General features: G+C 39.3%; 1 protein-coding gene across 2 annotated transcripts in view; it reads right to left on the bottom strand.

The window, feature by feature from the left end:
* Window positions 1–391: 391 nt before the first annotated feature.
* The window catches only part of il2rg.L (interleukin 2 receptor subunit gamma L homeolog), a 47,202-nt gene continuing 28,738 nt past the window's right edge, over window positions 392–18,855 (bottom strand). For both annotated transcript variants that reach the window (XM_041572686.1, XM_018229740.2), the window contains 7 exons: window positions 11,618–11,705; window positions 10,618–10,796; window positions 9,022–9,167; window positions 8,324–8,480; window positions 3,322–3,421; window positions 2,752–2,836; window positions 392–984 (listed from right to left, as the gene is read on the bottom strand). In XM_041572686.1, the coding sequence (XP_041428620.1) occupies window positions 859–984; window positions 2,752–2,836; window positions 3,322–3,421; window positions 8,324–8,480; window positions 9,022–9,167; window positions 10,618–10,796; window positions 11,618–11,676 (852 nt within the window). In that variant the 5' untranslated portion in view covers window positions 11,677–11,705 and the 3' untranslated portion in view covers window positions 392–858. The remainder of the gene's footprint in view (window positions 985–2,751; window positions 2,837–3,321; window positions 3,422–8,323; window positions 8,481–9,021; window positions 9,168–10,617; window positions 10,797–11,617; window positions 11,706–18,855) is intronic.

Below are 18,855 nucleotides of genomic sequence, written 5' to 3' on the forward strand. Positions count from 1 at the left end.
TCCCCTTTCCACCCCTAATTTGCATATGCAAATTAGGATTCGGTCTGTATTCGCCCAAATCTTTCGCCAAGGATTCGGGGGTTCGGCCGAATCCAAAAAAGTGGATTCAGTGCATCCCTAGTATTTATTAAGCACAGAAAAACTGAAATGTAAAACTTTGGCATTTAAAAGCTTGGAAGTTCATGTAGTCAATGGTAGTCGTCATAGGCAAAACTCAAGCCATTTTTTTTTTTTTTTAATTTGAGATTTTCAAGGTTTTTTTGAGCATGTAAACCTGCATGTGCTTATAAACTTACAAATTCGAGGTATCAGTTTTTTTTTTTTTTTTCAAGATTGCATTCAATTGAGTTTTTTCTACTTGGATTTTTTAATAAATAAGCAAGCATTCAAGTTTTCTTAAATTGTAAGTTTATTCATAGTAGAAAAAAAATTCTAAAACCTCACAAATTTGACTATTGACAAATCAACGACACAAACATTTTGACACCTGTGTAAAATCTCCCCTCGGTTTCCTCAATTGTATTTTTGGGGTGATTTGCTGTAGGGAGGTACACAGTGAGCACTTTGTAAAATGTGTATTTGCATCATTGAGGTGCCATTGTTTCAACGCAACAAATGCTAAATAAAAGGTCCCTTTAATACAGCCAGCCATACACTAAATTCAATATAATAGTAGCACAGAGCAGCTGATTTATAGATAAGGCTAAAATATAATATAGATATTTAAGCTGGAAGAAAAGCAAAACACATTCCCCTTTAGTTGCCATTGTTTTATTGCCATGCAGCCATTGCATACTGTACGTCTTTCTAGAGAAAATCGAACATTTTGCTCAATCTCCGTCCCAAATCCCAGTTGATTTAGGTGGGTGGAGGCTTCTTGTTCTCTACCACTGGGCATTCTGTGTCCTCGCAAACGCTGCATAAAGGCTCCGTATAATTATGGTTCAAACTCTTCACAACATCTTTGGAAACTCCAATCCATTCCTAGATGGAAGATAAGATGGAAATGTTTCAGGCAACAGCAGAAATTGTTATAATTTACACATACTGGCCATGTATTTGGCAAATAACTTTTATGTCAGCATTCATCTTGATGCTTCTGTGATTGGCACATGACAAAATCACCCGGGGGGGGGGAGGGGAATTGTGTTGACTGCTTTTGTCACACCATACACACACTGGTATTTGTCACAGCTACTACTGGCACTGCCTGGGCGGCTCTAGTCAGATGTTTGTGAGGGGGCACAGTATTCAGTAAAACCTCTGCTTGGACAACATAATGAAGTGTGTGTGATTGGGTTTCCATGCTATGATCGCCTAAAAAGTGATGTCACAAGTGCCTGTCAGGCACTGTACATTAAAGGGGTTGTACACCTTTCAATAAAGTTTTATTATGATGTAGAGAGTGATATTTCTAGACAATTTGCAATTGGTTTTCATTTTTTATGATTTGGGGGTTTTGAGTTATTTAGCTTCTTATTCAGCAGCGCTCAAGTTTGCAATTTCAACGGTCTGGTTGCTAGGGCCCAAATTACCCTAGCAATCATGCACTGAATGTGAACAAGAGACTGGATTATGAATAGGAGAGGGCCTAAATAGAAAGATGAGTAATACAAAGTAGGAATAGCAATACATTTGTAGACTTACAGAGCATTTGTTTTTTTAAATGGGGTCAGTGACCCCCCATTTAAGGCTGGAAAGAGTCAGAAGAAGAAGACAAATAATTCCAATATATATAAATTAGAATCAGTTAACAATTCGATTAGTACAAAAATAGAAACAAATGGCACACTCACTTCAATGCTCCTGCATCAATTCAAACTGTTGACATTTTTATTTCGGTGAAATCTCAGCTGAGATTTCACCGAAATAAAAATGTCAACAGTTTGAATTGATGCAGGAGCATTGAAGTGAGTGTGCCATTTGTTTCTATTTTTGTACCATTTGATGAAAGCTCTTTTTTGGCAGCAGAGCTAACATTTGAGCACCTCTTATCGATTTACCCACATATAAGAAGTATAAAAGTTCTATCAGAAGAAAGTTGTGATACTTTGTACTAACAATTCGATTAGTCCAATTTGGCCATGCACATGGGCAGATCTACATGTATGACCAACTTTAAAGGAACAGTAACACCAAAAAATGAAAGTGTTTTAAAGTAATGAAAATATCATGTAGTGTTGTCCTGCACTGGTAAAACTGATCTGTTTGCTTGAGAAACACTACTATAGTTCATATAAACAAGCTGCTGTTTAGCAATGGTGGAAACTGAAAAAAGGCTACTGTATATGGCACAGGTTAAATAGTGGATAACACCATAATGTTCTACAGAGCTTATCTGCTGTGTAACCAGAGCCTTTTCTCCTTTAAATAGCTGCCCCCATTGGTACACAGCTGCTTATTTATATAAACAATATAAATGTTTCTGAAGCAAACACACCAGTTTACCAGTACAGGGCAACACTGCATTATATTTTTATTACTTTAAAACACTTTAATTTTTTGAAGTTACTGTTTCCTTTAATTTTAGGTGCAATGCAATAACAAGTGCAAAGATTGCAGCAATTCTTGCAACCTCTAGTAACCAATCAGCAGGTAGCATTTTCTGGTTTCTGATTGGTTGTTGTGAGCAACTAATGGGTCTGAAATTGGATTGCATGACTTTGTGCCTAGGTATCAGCAAGCTTTTAGGTGAGCTAAAAGGATAACTACATTGGGAATATGGAGGAGTCGAGTCCACTCTCTACTCACCTGGAAGTCCCCGTCGTACATTTTGTAAAGATCCTGAAGACCCTTCTCAGGGTTTGGAATCTGAGGCACTAGAATCACCCAGATCCTGAAGGGAAACAGCAGGAAAATAAGGGGTCAGGCAGAAAATTAGAGATGGGAAAACTTCAGAAGGAAAGGTGGAAAACACAATATAATACAGAAAACTGACATTATCAGGATTATAGCAGGAAGAGAATCAACCGTAAGATGTGCTGCCGACTGCACTGAAAGTCATGGGGCTCATTTATAAACACTGGGCAGAATTGCACCCAGGTAGTAGGCCATAGCAACCACTGGCTTTTTCAGCCACCTGCAGGTTGAATAATGAAAGCAAACCTTTGTTGGTTGCTATGGGTTACTGCCCAGGTGCAAATTTGCCCAGTGTTTATAGAGGAGCCCCAGAGTGTTTATAACCTGGTTTCTAGTCAGCCACACAGCAGAGGTTGTTCATATTGTAGCCAATATTTAGGGGATGTTGCAGGAGTTCTATTGGAGGGTTGCAGCTCACTCCTGCCTGCTGTAGAGCCATGACACTACAGGGGGGAATCTCACCTCTCCGTGCGAATAAGCATAGCCAGTACACAGAAAAACGCAATGGAGAATCCAACGCTGATGATGGCTATGATCGGAAGTGACGTCTCTGTGATGGGAACTCAATGAGAAAAAGCATAATGGAGAGAAATGAATAGAAAGTGTAAAATGGAGAACAATAAAGAGGTTAACGGTCACTATTATAAATAGAAACACCCCATAACTCAGGATGTTTAATAAAGCTGTTTCAGGAATAGTTGTACCCCTCTTTCTTTAAAGGGGAGCAATCGCAAAAACGAAAATTTAATATAAGCTTCATAATAATGAAGTAAGAAACTTTCTAAATGCAATCGATTTCAAATTCTACATTGTTTCTGAAATAATCAAGTTTATCTTCACTATCCCTCTCTTCGCATCTGTATCTCTTCATTCTGTCTTCATGTAGGAGTAGGGTGTCAGACGAATGATCCAATATATCTTCCTTTTCTAGCAGATGAATTAGAGCTCACTCAAATAACTGATTCCAGTACAAACAAAATCTAACAAAATAACTGCCTTTTGCACAAATCCTGCATATAGAGAGACATGATGGCTGGTGATTTTAATAGAGTGAGCTCTAATACATCTTCTAGGCAAAAGGAGTCCCCCCCTATAAGATATATTGGATTATTCCAGCTCCTAAATGAAGACAGAATGAGAAGAAACAGATGCTGAGAGATGAATAGTGAAGATTAACTTGATTATTTCAGAAACAGTACAGAATTTTTGATTGATTGTATTTAGAAAGTTTCTTATTTTAGTTTGCTGAAGCTTATATTAAATTTTCATTTTCACAAGTTCCCCTTTAAGCCATTTGTACATTAAAAGGGGATATAAAGTCCAATATAAAAATGTGGGCTAATGAAAGTAAATGTAATTCCAAGCAACATTTCCGTATGCGTTAGTTAGAAATGATCAGTGGTTTTAAAGTTCTTTGTCAATGTACTTTCAGCAACTGTCTGTCCCTTTGTGACTCGTAAAACAATAAAGCTGTCCTCCGGCCACCATGCAATTCCTGCAATTCCTCCTGCAAAGCTCTCTGTTAATCAGCTGGCTTCGGCTACATCGTTTCAATAGTCAGGAACAGCAATGTAGAGAATTGCAATGAACAGACAGGTACATGAATAGCTATTACATTTTAATATAACTTGTAATGTGCAATGGACAAAAAATGGGAAAATTGCTTAGGATTATATAGTCTTTCATTCTGTAAAATTAATTTTTTTTTAGGATAAGATCCCCTTAATCCAATGACCCACAACCAGTAGCTCGTGAGCAACATGTTGGCTCTCCAACCCCTTGGATGTTGCTCCCAGTGGCCTCCCAGTTTTGGTTTCATAAAAGCCAGGTGCACTGCCAAACACAGCCTCAATGTAGGCGGACAATCCACATAGGGGCTATGAAACAGCCAATCACAGACCTTATTTGGCATCCCAAGAACATTTTTCATGCTAGTGTTGCTCCCCAACTCCATACCTCCCAGCATTTTGGAAATAAATAGAGGGACAAAGAAGTTGCCACGTACAATGCTGCAACAGTTTTTTTTATCACGCCCATTTTTGTGACCACACCCCCTAATTATGTTCATTTTACAAAATGTCAGGTTATGAAAGTTTGAACATATTTCTGTGTTTTTTTCAGTTATTACAGTTTTGCTAATGAAGGTGAATTGCCCTTTACAATTACTTATTTGCTTATCTTGAAAGTATCTTTTCTGCTGCTGTGGCTGTTCTTGCCAAAAGCCAATTAAGTTAGAAACTTTGTTTCTTTTTCTGGCTGTTCAGTGCAGAGAAAAACGGGACTTTCCAGTACAAACGAAGGACTACGGGTTGAGCTGTCAAAAGAGGGACTGTCCCTCTAAAAACGAGACAGTTGGAAGGTATGCCCAACTCCTTTTACTTCTGAATGTTGCTCACAGGTTCTAAAGGTTGAGGATCCCTGCCTTAATCTAATGTAATGACTATTTTAAAAAGGCAAAGTAGCATTTGTATTAGAGTCAATGGGAATGCAGAATCCCATGCATTTTTTACTTCGTAAACCGATACACATTACCACAACATGGTGGATAAAATAAGGCTCCCATGCTGCTAAGGTGATTTTTGACACTGGTGGACTGATAATGGTAACTATATTGCTGTTTACCCAAAATGTTCCATTTAGATTTCTTTTTTTTTTTTTTCAAAAAGCTTTATTGTAAATTATCAGCGATACAAAGCTGTAAATGCATTAACAGTACCATGTAACATACATCTATAACAGTTGAGCAAACATCTACAGTGTCTCATACAAGTTCGCTTATGATTAGGGTTTGCAAAATGACAAACTTATAAGTACGAGTCAACAGTGTTTCACATCGTAACAGCCAGAAATTAATATAATCCAAAATAGAAAGAGTCATACACAAACGAAACAACAGTAGAAGTGTAATTAGAAAAGAAGGTTAAGGTGGGGGGGGGGAAAGAGAGGGGGGTGCAGAGGGGTGGTATTGGGTCCACAACTCATGAAAGGTAGGTTTTGTAAAGATCAGTTTCCTTAAATAGGAACCATCTTATCCAAGTAGTAGAGAATTTTGTGAATTGATCAGGGGTATGGGATGACATTTCCTCAAATCTGCATATTTCCGTAATTTTGTTGAACCAATCTTTAACAGTAGGCACATATGTAGTTTCCATTTAGATTTTATTAAATATATTAATAGTTTACAATCTAACAAAAAATAAATCTGTTCCCAACAGAGTAATCTCTGGGCACCCTGTATCCCAAATGGAATGGAAAGGAATGTATCATACACCTTTATGTGTGAGTATACTGAATCTGAAATACTATGTAATGCAGGGTTGGACTGGCCCACCGGGGCTGCTGCCTATGGGCCACCCTCTGCCGTGCTGCGCCGCGCGTCTTCTGCCTCCAGCTTCCACTCTGGCCCTGCTGCTGCCATGCGTGTGCTCATGCGTGCACGCGCACTGTGTTTTTCCGGTTGTGGCAGGAGGAACTGCAGAAGTGCTAGAAAAATTCTAGAAAATAGTGGATATTTCCACTATATTTGGTCATGTCCTATTATCAAGACTTTTTGGGAGAACATACCGGAATTTACAAAGAAAACTAAATTTAAAATTAAACTTGTCCCACGGTTCGCTCTTCTTGATCTTAGAGACTATTTCAAAGTATATAATGTTTCTGCTGAAATGATTCATTTTTGTTTATTGATTACTGCAGCAGCACGTAAGACAATTTTTTGGATTAAAGATACTGCTCCTGTTTTGGAAGTTATTTTTCAATGTATTTACAATCTCTTTTCTAGTTTTCACTGGTTTTTACTAGTATTGGTTAATATACTTCTATTAATTTATCAATTATTTATTTAATTTGCTTTGAAATTGTCATGTCAATTTACTAAATGAATTATTTATTGATGTATAATTATTGTTATAAAATTCAATAAAAAGAAATTGCAAAGAAAGAAAGAGAAACCACTATGGAGGAGAAGGAGGAGGGTTGGCCAAGCGTGCCAATATCTCTTTCATGTGTGCCATTCACTGTTCCATGTCCTTCATCTCCAGCAGCATCTCTATGGCCCCGTTTCTCCTTGGTTCATGTACATGCATGCTGAACTGCAGGTGGTGCTTGCGGCAGGGGTGGGCCGGGTGATGAAGGGGGTGGGAAGGTCGTTCAGACAACAAAGCAGTAGATGCCGGTGCCTACGGTGGGGACAGTGCTAGTGTAGCTGTCTTCTGGTTATCGCTCCATAATCCTTCTCTTGCTGTACCCCTTGGGTCTAAAAGAGGAATTCATCATAATCTGCCCTGAGCAGGAATGGGAGCAGGTAGCATAGGCTCAGAAAAAAATTATACAAGTCATTTTCACTGGAAAATGTTTTCCACTCTAACATTCTAGGCTGGGCATCAGCTATTTAACCGGATGACAAGCCAATTGATGCTTGCGTCACACTATCAGGGGTGCTTCTATAATGAGGCAAAATCGTAGCAGTCAGAAGGGGCGGCAGTTGAGCTGCTGTAGTATCTCCAAATTATAGCAAACAAGTATAGTGTGCGTCAAAATTTTTTTCACATACTGCTTGCAAGTGTGCCTCCATCTGCCTCCAGGGGCGACTGTCCAACTTTATCCAGTCAGCTTGTTGGCAAAGGAGAAATTGAGCCAATCAGAGAGCCCAGTTTGAGTATGTGTAATGCTGCGCAGCCCTCCGTTCAGCATACATTGCAGCAAGAGGGACAGATTGTAGTGCAGGGTGTGTGGCGGCACCCAACCCGCCCCAGCAAGAAAACACTTGTGTGGGAAAGCAAAGGGGTAGGCAACAATTTGGCTGCATTAAAACTCTGAAACACCCCTGTACATTGTGCATTTTTATTTACTTTATTTATTTACTTATTATTTTTATTTAGGTTTGCCTTCATCTACACTGGTGGCAAAACATGGAAATTCACAGAGAAACCATGAAAAAATGTGCTCATCACTCAATAACTGGCATTCAGTGCACTCCCCCCGTCAAATGTAGCACTACTGCACCATTACTTGGTGACTGTCAGTTAGTGGACTGACAGACTAAATTAGACAGGAAGTAAGAGGAGAGACAAGGAACTTAACTCTGCTGCCTACCCCTAGTAGGTAACCAACACACTCATGCTATAAGTCGCTGACTGATTTCACCTGCTTTAATTGGCTGGTTCCAGGATGAGGCAACAATTTGCAGGTTAGGTTCTTCTTAGTAGGAAAAGGGGAATTCTTACAAAAGTGATGCACTCTCTTTCAAATTAAAATATGTGTGTCTGTGTTGATTTATTTGCCTGTAAACATGTATATGTTACAAAGTGTTATGTTATGTACAAAATAATTCAACCCATAAACCATGAATGGAAAGGTGCACCTTATCTCTGCCTCTTTTTACGCTGGCTTCAGTGTTTACTGCATGAAAACGAATGTGCCCTTTACTCTCACAAATAGAAATATATACATTTTTGTCTCTTACTTGTATCATTTCTGCCCCAGGATACTCCTACGCTCCACTCGCTCCATAATACAGCGGAGGCACACAAATCGCTCAGCTTGCTTCTCACATGAAATGTGTAGAGCTTGTCACGGCTATAGCTGGGCAAGGAAAACTGGGTGCTAGTGACATTCTTTACCTGGGCAGAAAGGAGAAAGCTGCCATTAGAACGGGAGAGGGTGGCATGGCTGTATAGGCTAGGGCACAAAACAGGGAATAGTTGTAAGAGAAGGAAAGGTAAAGAAATCATCCTTACTTTAGCATAAAGTTCTCTATAAAATAGAAATGAGGAGAAAAAAGCAAAACGGGTGGAAGTCAAAAGTTTGTGTTTAATATTTCTGTGAACGTGAGGTTAATAAACAGAAGTAGGAACATTGCGATCAACCCGGATCCCGAGATAGGAATCCTTAGGGATTCTGGACAGAGGTGATTGAGCGACACATTGGTGATCATTTTTTAACTGAAGCTTTATTCTGCTGGTTAGCAGGGCCCACCACCCAGGAAACCTGAGTAAATAATGGTCTATTAAGCAGGACCCCCTGGAGTAAATAATAAATAACTTTTAGATTGTAAGCTTTGTTTGGGCAGGACCCTCTGTACCTCTTTGTATCAGTTTTGTTGTACAATTTAATCATGTATTCCGCCTGACACAGTGAACAATACAGTTTTATTGTTATTACCGTCCACGAGTCACTGGCCAGGCTGCGATATTTCACTTGATAAGTGAAACAGAGCAGCCTGAAGCCACGGGATGGCTCCCAGCTCAGGAGGAGTTCCAAGTCACTTGTGTTCTCTACGTGCAGCTTAACAGGAGGCTCCAGCTTGACTGAAATATAAATAACATAATGCACATTGCTGTAAGTAGTCACAAAGAAAGGGAGTGTTATTTTGTAGTAGCATGTGATGTATACCTGGTTTTGTGACATTTTAAAGGAGTGATTAATAGAGGGGACTCAAAATGAGCTTCATTACCTGTATCAGGGAACTCGACCTATGGCTTTGTGCCTTTATATAGTCATGGAACTAATTGAGCTTTCTAATATCCACCAGGATATAATATTATTCCTACCCTGTCAGCACCCATACTGCCACTTCTTTATAACCTCAGCTTGATTGCCCATGTTTTTGCCAACTCCCTTCCTTTTCCCATACCAATTCCAGTGTAGGCACCTCTGGCCCATAGTATAACTGAGACTAAGAGAGAAAGCCAACGAAGGACTGGAAGATTGTTCATAAATTTTCTTCTCCTTCTTTGAGCATTAAATCCATTTTTTTTGCAACTGCTCATCACTTTTTATCATTCTGAATTATTTTGTCTTCTAATTGGCTTTCTTAAAGGAGAATGAAAGGATAAATCACTGGGGAGGTGCCAAATGTTAGGCCTCCCCTTAAAACTCATGCCCTAGGCATAGGCCCCCAGTTCCTATATGGTAAATACAGCCCTGGTCACCCCTCCTGTCCTTTCCTTGTCTCTTAAATCCAATGGCAAATTGTACTGCAAGTAGATTAGGAATGACTAGAAACTTGATTTTAGGGGGTTATTTATCAAAGGTCAAATTTTGAATTTATGTGAATTTTTTTTTACATATAAATAAATTCGAACATACTCACAATTGGACTGGGTAGTTTATTTATGAAAAAAAATTGATCATCTAAAATTTGATTGAATGGGAATGACCCGAAAATTTGAATTCTGCTGGTTTTATGTGGTGAATATTCGATTTATAATTGTTTCCATGGTCACGGTTTGATAAATCTCATATTCAAATTTACATTCAAACCGGGGGATTAAAATCGAATGTGTGAATTTTGACACATATTTTTTGAAAATTCGAGTTTACTTTTTGATCCTTAATAAATCTACCCCTAAATGTCATGATATTGATAGCCAAATCTTTTTCAAAATGTGGCATCACACTTTATGCAGCATCCCCCAAATCTTGTGAGCCAGTCTGTATTACAGAAGTCATATAAACAGGGCCGGTTTTCTGGGGCTGGCGCCCCAAGGCCACGCGGTCCAAATGCCCGCACTACCGCCCACGCATATGCTAGCGCACGCGTGTAAGAGCCGGCAGAATGGGGGCGCACAGCCAGCTTCCCAAAAAGAGGCTAGGCAGCATGCCGCCCCTAATTTTCTGTCACCCTTTGTGGCCTTGCCACAAATCTGGGCCTGCATATAAATCTCCCCTTTATTCAGCATTACAAGAATGTAACTGTAAAGTTTCTTGAACGCATTTTTGCAGAAATGTAAAGTAGTTGAAAATTATGGGATGTACCTAAGTCTTGTAGGTTTCGAAACAGTTGTTTGTGCTCCTGTTTGCTGCTGTTTAATCTCACATTGAATGTACTAAAGGTTCGGACAGCGGACGAGTTGAACCAGCAGCCTATGTTGATCCCACGTTCCTGTAGGTAGTGAGCACAAGGGGCAGCTGCCTTCACACCATCCGAATTGTACCTGAAATACGTGGAGATAACACATAGGGGCAAATTTACTAAAGGACAAAGTGGCCAACGCTAGCGAAAATTCAGCAGCGTGACATAATTTCGTTACTTTGCCGATTTACTAACAGGTGCTGGCGTAAATTCGCTAGCGAAGTGGACCTACTCTAGCGCTACTTCGCACCCTTACGCCAGGTGAAGTTGCGCTATGGTGAAGGGAAGTAACTACTCTAATTCACTAACTTGCGCATTTTACTGAACGTTACATCTTGCGCCAGACTTGCCGTCGCCACCTCAGACCAGGTGAAGTGCAATAGAGTAGATAGGGCTTGCTTCAAAAAAAGTTGACATTTTTTCTAAGTCCTAAAAAACGCTGGCGTTTTAAGAAAAATATCGTAAATTTCCTAACATATGGCACCTAAACTAAACAGTGGGCACATGTATAGGGAAAAATAACAACTCTATTTTATGAAGCTTTCCCGGGCTCGTGTAGTGTAATGTATTTGCTGCTACATATACGTCCATTGTACTTTAACTTGGCGCCGTATGCAAATTAGGCATCGCTAGCATAACTTTACTTTGCTTGACGAATTAACGGTAGCGCAACTTCGCTACCTTTCACCTCCCTGAGCGCAACTTTGGATTTTAGTGAATTAGCGGCGCCCTGGTGAAACTTCGCCTGACAAAGTGCGGCAAAGCCAACGCCGGCGCAACATGGAAGGTAAGAAAATTTGCCTCATACACTTTAGTGATAGAAATGTTACACAGTGTATCAGTGTGGAGTATCAGTGTGTATCATTTGTCCTCTCTTTGCATGAAGTGTCATTAATTGCTTACCAGTAGTACAGGGAGTAGTTCTCAAAGGACAGTCCATCTTTGTTCCACATGCAGGTCATGTCTTTGTCCTGAGTCACAATGCAATTTACTGTAACACAAACACATATAATTATGCTGTTGTATAAGTAACATTTGTTGCCGTATGTTTGTGCTGGTTCACCATTGCTGGCAATCTATAATCAATATTTAACAAAGTACAGTATGATACACGGGCAACAAATGTTATACTTGAATGTGTTCCCAATGGGGAACTGAGGTTTTTGATTGCAGCTCTGCCAGCAGTCATGATTTGTTGCATGTTATCTATATTAAATAACATGACATCTCAGTTTTAGAAGGGGCCCTGCCAGGTCCCCTCATGTAGTGCATCATTGACAGCTGCCAAAATGTAATGTGGTTCTGTAGAGAGAGATACACAGAGCTGCATGAATGCCATGTTGGTGAATGCCATGCTTCTGTTACCTGTTTGGATCTCTGGGACTAGAATGACAGGCCATGGGGCCCATATTATTTATCTTACGCTGCTGCTTCTCCAAGACCCCACAAAACCGCAACTGGTGACCCCACAAAAAGTACTGCTAACTTAACAGCGCTACAGACTCTCGCTTGCTGCATCTGCTGTGGGTTTTTGACATTTCTTTTATTCCAGGGGGCAGAAAAGCCACAACACGAAAAGGTCAATGTGGTCATATAGGTTGCACTCACCAACAGGTTCAAATAGGATGACATACATATCCTTTGTGTTTCAGCGCATATTGCTATAGGAAACAAAGTTGACAAGATACAAGTGAACCTGCGACTTCCACAGCAACAAGAGACATGAAACAAAGGTCGGTTTTAGGGGTGTATTTATCAAAAAGTGACGTTAGAGATCACCACAGTCCTCTAGAGTGAAATTCCGCCTCTCTCCATTCATTTCTATGGGATTTTTAAAGGCGTATTTGTCAAAGTGTGGACTTTCACTTTCATTCCTTGATAAATAGGCTTTTAAAAATCCCATAGAAATGAATGGAGAGTGGCGGAATTTCACTCTAGCGGACTATGGTGATGTCTAACTTCACTCTTTGATAAATATACCCCCATGGAGTTTGTTACTGGGCTGCAGGTGCTACACTCCCAGACACTGCAAATGGATTAAATGGGTTCTCTCAAAGCCCTTAAAGGGATACTGTCATGGGAAAAAAAATTTTTTTCAAAACGAAACAGTTAATAGTGCTGCTCCAGCAGAATTCTGCGCTGAAATCCATTTCTCAAAAGAGCAAACCGATTTTTTTATATTCAATTTTGAAATCTGACATGGGGCTAGACATTTTGTCAATTTCCCAGCTGCCCCCAGTCATGTGACTTGTGCTCTGATATACTTCAATCACTCTTTACTGCAGTACTGCAAGTTGGAGTGATATCTCCCCCCCTCCCTTTCCCCCCAGCAGCCTAACAACAGAACAATGGGAAGGTAACCAGATAGCAGCTCCCTAACACAAGATAACAGCTGCCTGGTAGGTCTAAGAACAACACTCAATAGTAAAAACCCATGTCTCACTGAGACACATTCAGTTACATTGAGAAGAAAAAACAGCAGCCTGCCAGAAAGCATTTCTCTCCTAAAGTGCAGGCACAAGTCACATGACCTGGGGCAACTGGGAAATTGACAAAATGTCTAGCCCCATGTCAGATTTCAAAATTGAATATAAAAAAATCTGTTCGCTCTTTTGAGAAATGGATTTCAGTGCAGAATTCTACTGGAACAGCAATATTAACTGTTTCGTTTTGAATTAAACATGTTTTCCGATGACAGGATCCCTTTAAACATAGCCAAATATTATACAGTATATAGTTTTTGGGTATGTCTAAGGGTTTTGAGTTGCTCTAAAAAAAAAAAAAAAGATTGTGCAAAGGGCCCAGTAACTCGCTTCATTCGCAAATGAATACCTTTGACATCACAGTGAAGAACACAGAACCGCTTAACTGAAAAACCACAGGTACATTTCCCTGAGGCTCTGATGATGAGGTTTGGTTGATCACTGTGCAGCATCATCATCTTGGCTTGAAAACGCTCACCGATGTTTATCGACTCGAATGAAATCAAGCTATTAGTCACGAGGGGGAAAATGCAGTAATCCACCAAATGTCAACCAGATTAGAAATTTGTTTTTAATTTAGTCACATACCTGATGAACTTGTATCCTCTAATAATTACCTTTATTTTAGTGGGTTAAAACAACTGAAATGTTTGCCCCAGGTCTTGTTACCCATAGCAACCTAAGAAGCGGTTGCTTTTAAACAAGTGGCCAGTGAATTACGCCTGTTTATACATGGCTATGGGATTATAGATCTGAAGAAAACTGTAGCATTACCCTTAAGTTTACTAATTTGATGCTTGTTTTCAAGGTTTAGTTAGGAAAACTATGGGGGGGTCATTTACTACCTGCAAGAAAAATTAGAAACAGGTGCAATCTGCCAGGCTTTTGTACTTTGCTCCCTGCCTTGCAGGTAGCAGAATTGAAGCAGGTCTCAGAAACCTAGTTCTCGGCTATCAGCATGTATATAATTCTGCCTGCATTCCTGAGCACAACGTTCTTGAGGAGCGGGTGCTTTTGTAGCCCTTAGAGCTCTTGCACTTTTGTCCTAGGTCCAGGCCCGGACTGGCAATCTGTTGGTTCTGGCAAATGCCAGAGGGGCTGCTGTATGGTTCCATAGAAAGTTACCATATAGTGGGCTGTTTGGGCCTCTGTGGTCTTGGAATGGCAGCGCCTATTTTGACTCCCAGTCCAGGCCTGCCTAGGTCTAAGTAAATGACCCCCTTATACATTGATATTTTTTTCAGGACAACTAAATCTGAGTTTTTGTATAACTCTCACTTTATTAACAAGATATATGTCAAGAAATAGCTAAAAAAAATATCAGTTTTTTACAGTTATAGAAAAACATACCAAAGGTTTTTTGGGAAGACTTGTCTCTTTTAAGTGTGGGCCTATATATGAATATGTATAAATCAAAACCTCATAGCAGTACAATACTGAATTTTCAAAGCACTGCTTCAGATAATCAAACAGATTATAAGATCAAAAACACCTCTACTAATAAGTTGACCCTGGAAAAATGAGTCTTTCTACTTGAACTTAAATTCTATGTGGGGTAAAAGCCCCCTAACAGTAAGTTGACACCAAAACCAACATATTCTGTTTATATCATCATATGGGTAGCATTCCGCTGTTGGATGCATGGTAAATAGATTCGATAATGAAGAAATGAACAGCAACACCGACATATCTTGTGAAATACTCAAAGGTGTAGCTGACGTGACGTTTCAGTCCACACAAGGACCTTTCTCAAGGAAACCATGTTTAACCCCACACATTTATTACGCATAATCCCATAGATCTATCAACAGGAAGTGACATCAACATCATTGGAGATACTTGTATTCATTAGTGCCAACATTTCAGCATAAATAATTAAAGGGATTGTTCACCTTTGAGATAACTTTTAGTATGATGTAGAGATTGATCTTCTGAGATCATTGGCAATTGGTTTTCATTTTGTATTATTGAAGGTTTTTAACTTATTTAGCTTTTTATTCAGCAGCTCTTCAATTTGCAGTTTAAGCAATCTGGTAACTAGGGCCCAAATTACCCTAGCAACCAAGCACTGATTTGAATAAGAGACTGGAATATGAATAGAAGAGGGTCTGAATAGAAGGATCAGCAATAAAAAGTAGCAATAAAAATACATTTGTAGCCTTACAGAGCATTTGTTTGTTTTTTTAGAAGGGGACAGCAACACCCATTTGAAAGCTGCAGCGAATCAGAAGAAAAAGACAAATAACTATAAAAAATAAATAATGAAAATCAATTGAAAAGTTGCTTAGAATTGGCCATTCTATAACATACTAAAAGTTACTTTTAAAGGCGAACCACCCCTTTAAAGTGACCAAGTGCCATAATAGATCTATCGTTATGTGCTAAAATTTGTACAGTAAGATTATACATTAAAATCATTTTTTTTCTATGTTATGTGTATTTGTTTGGTTATGCATTATTAAAGTGCTACAATGCTATAACATTTTTATAGCACTGTGGCACTTTATTAATGCATAACCAAACAAATACACATAAAAGAAAAAAAAAATCATTTTTAAGGTATAATTTTACTGTACAAATTTTAGCGCATAACGATAGCTATATTATGGCACTTGGTCACTTTAATTATTTATGCAGAGATTTTGGAACTAATGAATACAATTATCTCCAATGATGTTGATGTCACTTCCTGTTGATGGATCTATGGGATTATGGGTATAAAGATGAGTGTGGGGTTACACATGGTTGCCTTGAGAAAGGTCCCTGTGTGGGCCAAAACGTCACGTCAGCTTTGCGTGTAATTTTTTTTAATAGAGTGAGTATATCACAAGATATCTCGGTGTTGCTGGTTATTTCTTCATTATATACATATCTATATCATATAAAACAGCCCATATGTATGACATAGTTTCATATAAAAAAAAATGCCTTCTCATGAAATATAATTTTCTAGTAGGATGTGAGATCTGATAATCCCATTATAAAACACTGGTACTAAAGCTTTTATAGAAACCAAGGGCACACTAGGTTAAATCAACCAATGAATAGAGAAGGCTGTGAACTTCAGTCCACAATACTTTACTTTTTACATTTTAAATTCACTAGTGGATGAAAATTTCCCAAACTCAGTGGATTATTATTATTTTTTGGCTGAAGACTGCCTGTCACCTTTGGCAACAGGCAATTTCCTTTAACAATAATAATTAAAAAACACCAATGGAAACATGTCCCGATGGCACAAGCCTTATAGACAAGCTTAACCGAAGATGAAAGGAGATAAGTCAGTGTTCCTAACGTTAAAATCAAGACTCCAGATGTCAACAGTGAATTCCTTATAGCTAATGGCACACAGAGCAGTTTCATGTATATTGTGTTTTTAGCCGTCTATGACTCAAAAAGGTCGGTATAGGCAGTGTAGATCAGATAGGAAAATCAAACTTCCCACCTCAATCTAAAAAAATCTTGTTAGTAGATACTTATTAGGCTTGGACTTAGATTCAAAATAGGCCCTGGCATTTCAAGTACACAGAGGCCCATACAGCCCAATAAATAGTGACTGTCTACGGCATTTTACAGCAGCCCCTCTGGCATTTGCCAGAACCCAGATTGTCAGTCAGGGCCTGATTAGCAGGTCCGGACTGGTAATCTGTGGGTTTTGGCAAATGCCAGAGGGGCTGCTGTAAATTACCATAGACAGTCACTATATATTGGGCTGGTGGGGGTCTGTTTGGGCTGCTGTGTGGCTTGTTTGGACCTCTGTATACCTGAAATGCCAGGGCCTATTTTGAATCTCAGTCCTTTCCTGCTTATTAGAGTTGCCAACTGGCCGGTAACAATGATGGTTGATCCCAATGTTATTAAAAGATAAAAAAGATAAATATATAGGAAGGCTGGTAAATTTTTTCCAGAAAAGGTGGCAACCCTAGGCCTCTTTAAATGTATCCTGCAACTGCTCAAACATGTTATCCCCAGTTGACTCATACTTATCCTTATCTGTGTTTGGCCACATAATCTGGACAACCTTCTGAATTGGAAAAGACGGGAATTTATTTAAAAAAAAGTGCAGTATGCAAAGTACAATTTTAGATGGGATTCACCATGATTTTTATCCTGAATGCAGTGGAGGAAAAAAAACCACTACATTCAGGATAAAAATCATGGCGGATTCCATCTAAAATTGTACTATGCATACTGCACTTTTTTTTTTAAATAAATGACCCGTAATATTTTTATTATAATGAGCTCACATATTGGATGGGAAGTCATGTGAAGCATAGGTGCTTGATGGTGTTCAATCTATAAATTCAAGTCTAAGTGAGACTCACTTCTCTTTAAGGAATAACTAAACTAAAACCATTGGTCTAAGGTATAGAAATGTAACATAGTTCTGTTCTTTGGTCTAAAAATGTCTATATCACTTCTATGAGTTTAAATTACAGAGACATGGGTGGAGTTACACTTATACTGGGCCCCCTTTAGTTACTCCATGGCACTTTCCTTGCCATGGATTCTCCTTTAACCACTGTGCATAGGCACATCACCTACACAATGCTCCCCTTTTAAAAATATTGATAGTCTTTATAATTATATTTCCCTAATTATCTTCATTTTTCATAAAATTATATATTTTGCAAAATATAATGCCAATTGCATGCTTAGATATGTGTGCAAATTACCAGTTGGGGTGTTTTTTCGGTGTTAAACAAAACAAGCAAAGCAGAATCATATAAATTCACCAGCATCTCCTTTCAAGAATCCAGTGCCCACTAAACATGTTAACACTCAAGGAGCTGAGTGCCAGTAAAGTAGAATTGATGTTGTTGGATCCTAATAAATCAAATGCAGTGTGTTTACACGGCAACACCAAGTGCATATCTGCATTAAACAGCTGCCCTTCAATGGTTATTGCTTATATACAGTCAGGGGGCAGTTATTGTAGCCTTAAACAGGGGATTAACTATAGAGGAAGTAGACCCTGTGGCTGCAGGGGGCCCCAGAGATATTGGGAGCCCCATGAGGCCCTTCTTAATGAGCAATTTCAACATATATTGGTAAAACAGGACACTCTCTGGATATGTTGTGGGCCCTAAAATTAATTTGCTGTGGGGCCCAGTAACATCTATTTACGCCGCTGGCCTAGCAATGGATCCATAAACTGATTCTGAAAATGTTATTCAGTTAGGACTTTATTTGGTATTCTATACTGCTGGGTGCCCCATCAGCCTCTGGGTATATTTTCTCCTGTACTTATGCACCTGTTTTAAGCCCTACTGTGCATATGTGGCTAATATTAACAGACTCCAGGCTTTATCTCACTGCACTCACTTTTGGAAGATATACGAGATTGTTGTGGTTCTTTAAAAAAACTTCTGCTTTTCTTACAAATCACATTTCCCCTTTTATTAAAAAGAAACTTGGTAGCCAACACAGCTACTTGGGGCAGATTGCTGTACCACTAATCAGTGGGTCTGCTCCCTCTATAGCAAACAAGAACCCCCCCTTCACCAGCCGCTCTCAACGGGAAGTAGAGCTCGTTGGCACAGGGCGGGTCTGGACGGAGTCCAGGCAGGAAGTGGGCGGAGGCGGGAAGGATGGGGATCGGAGTGCGCTGGGTCCCTCTGAAGATTATTTTGCATGGGGGGCCAGAGCACTCTAGTT

The sequence above is a fragment of the Xenopus laevis genome, chromosome 8L (assembly GCF_017654675.1).
Source record: "Xenopus laevis strain J_2021 chromosome 8L, Xenopus_laevis_v10.1, whole genome shotgun sequence".
NCBI classification, from domain to species: Eukaryota; Metazoa; Chordata; class Amphibia; order Anura; family Pipidae; genus Xenopus; species Xenopus laevis.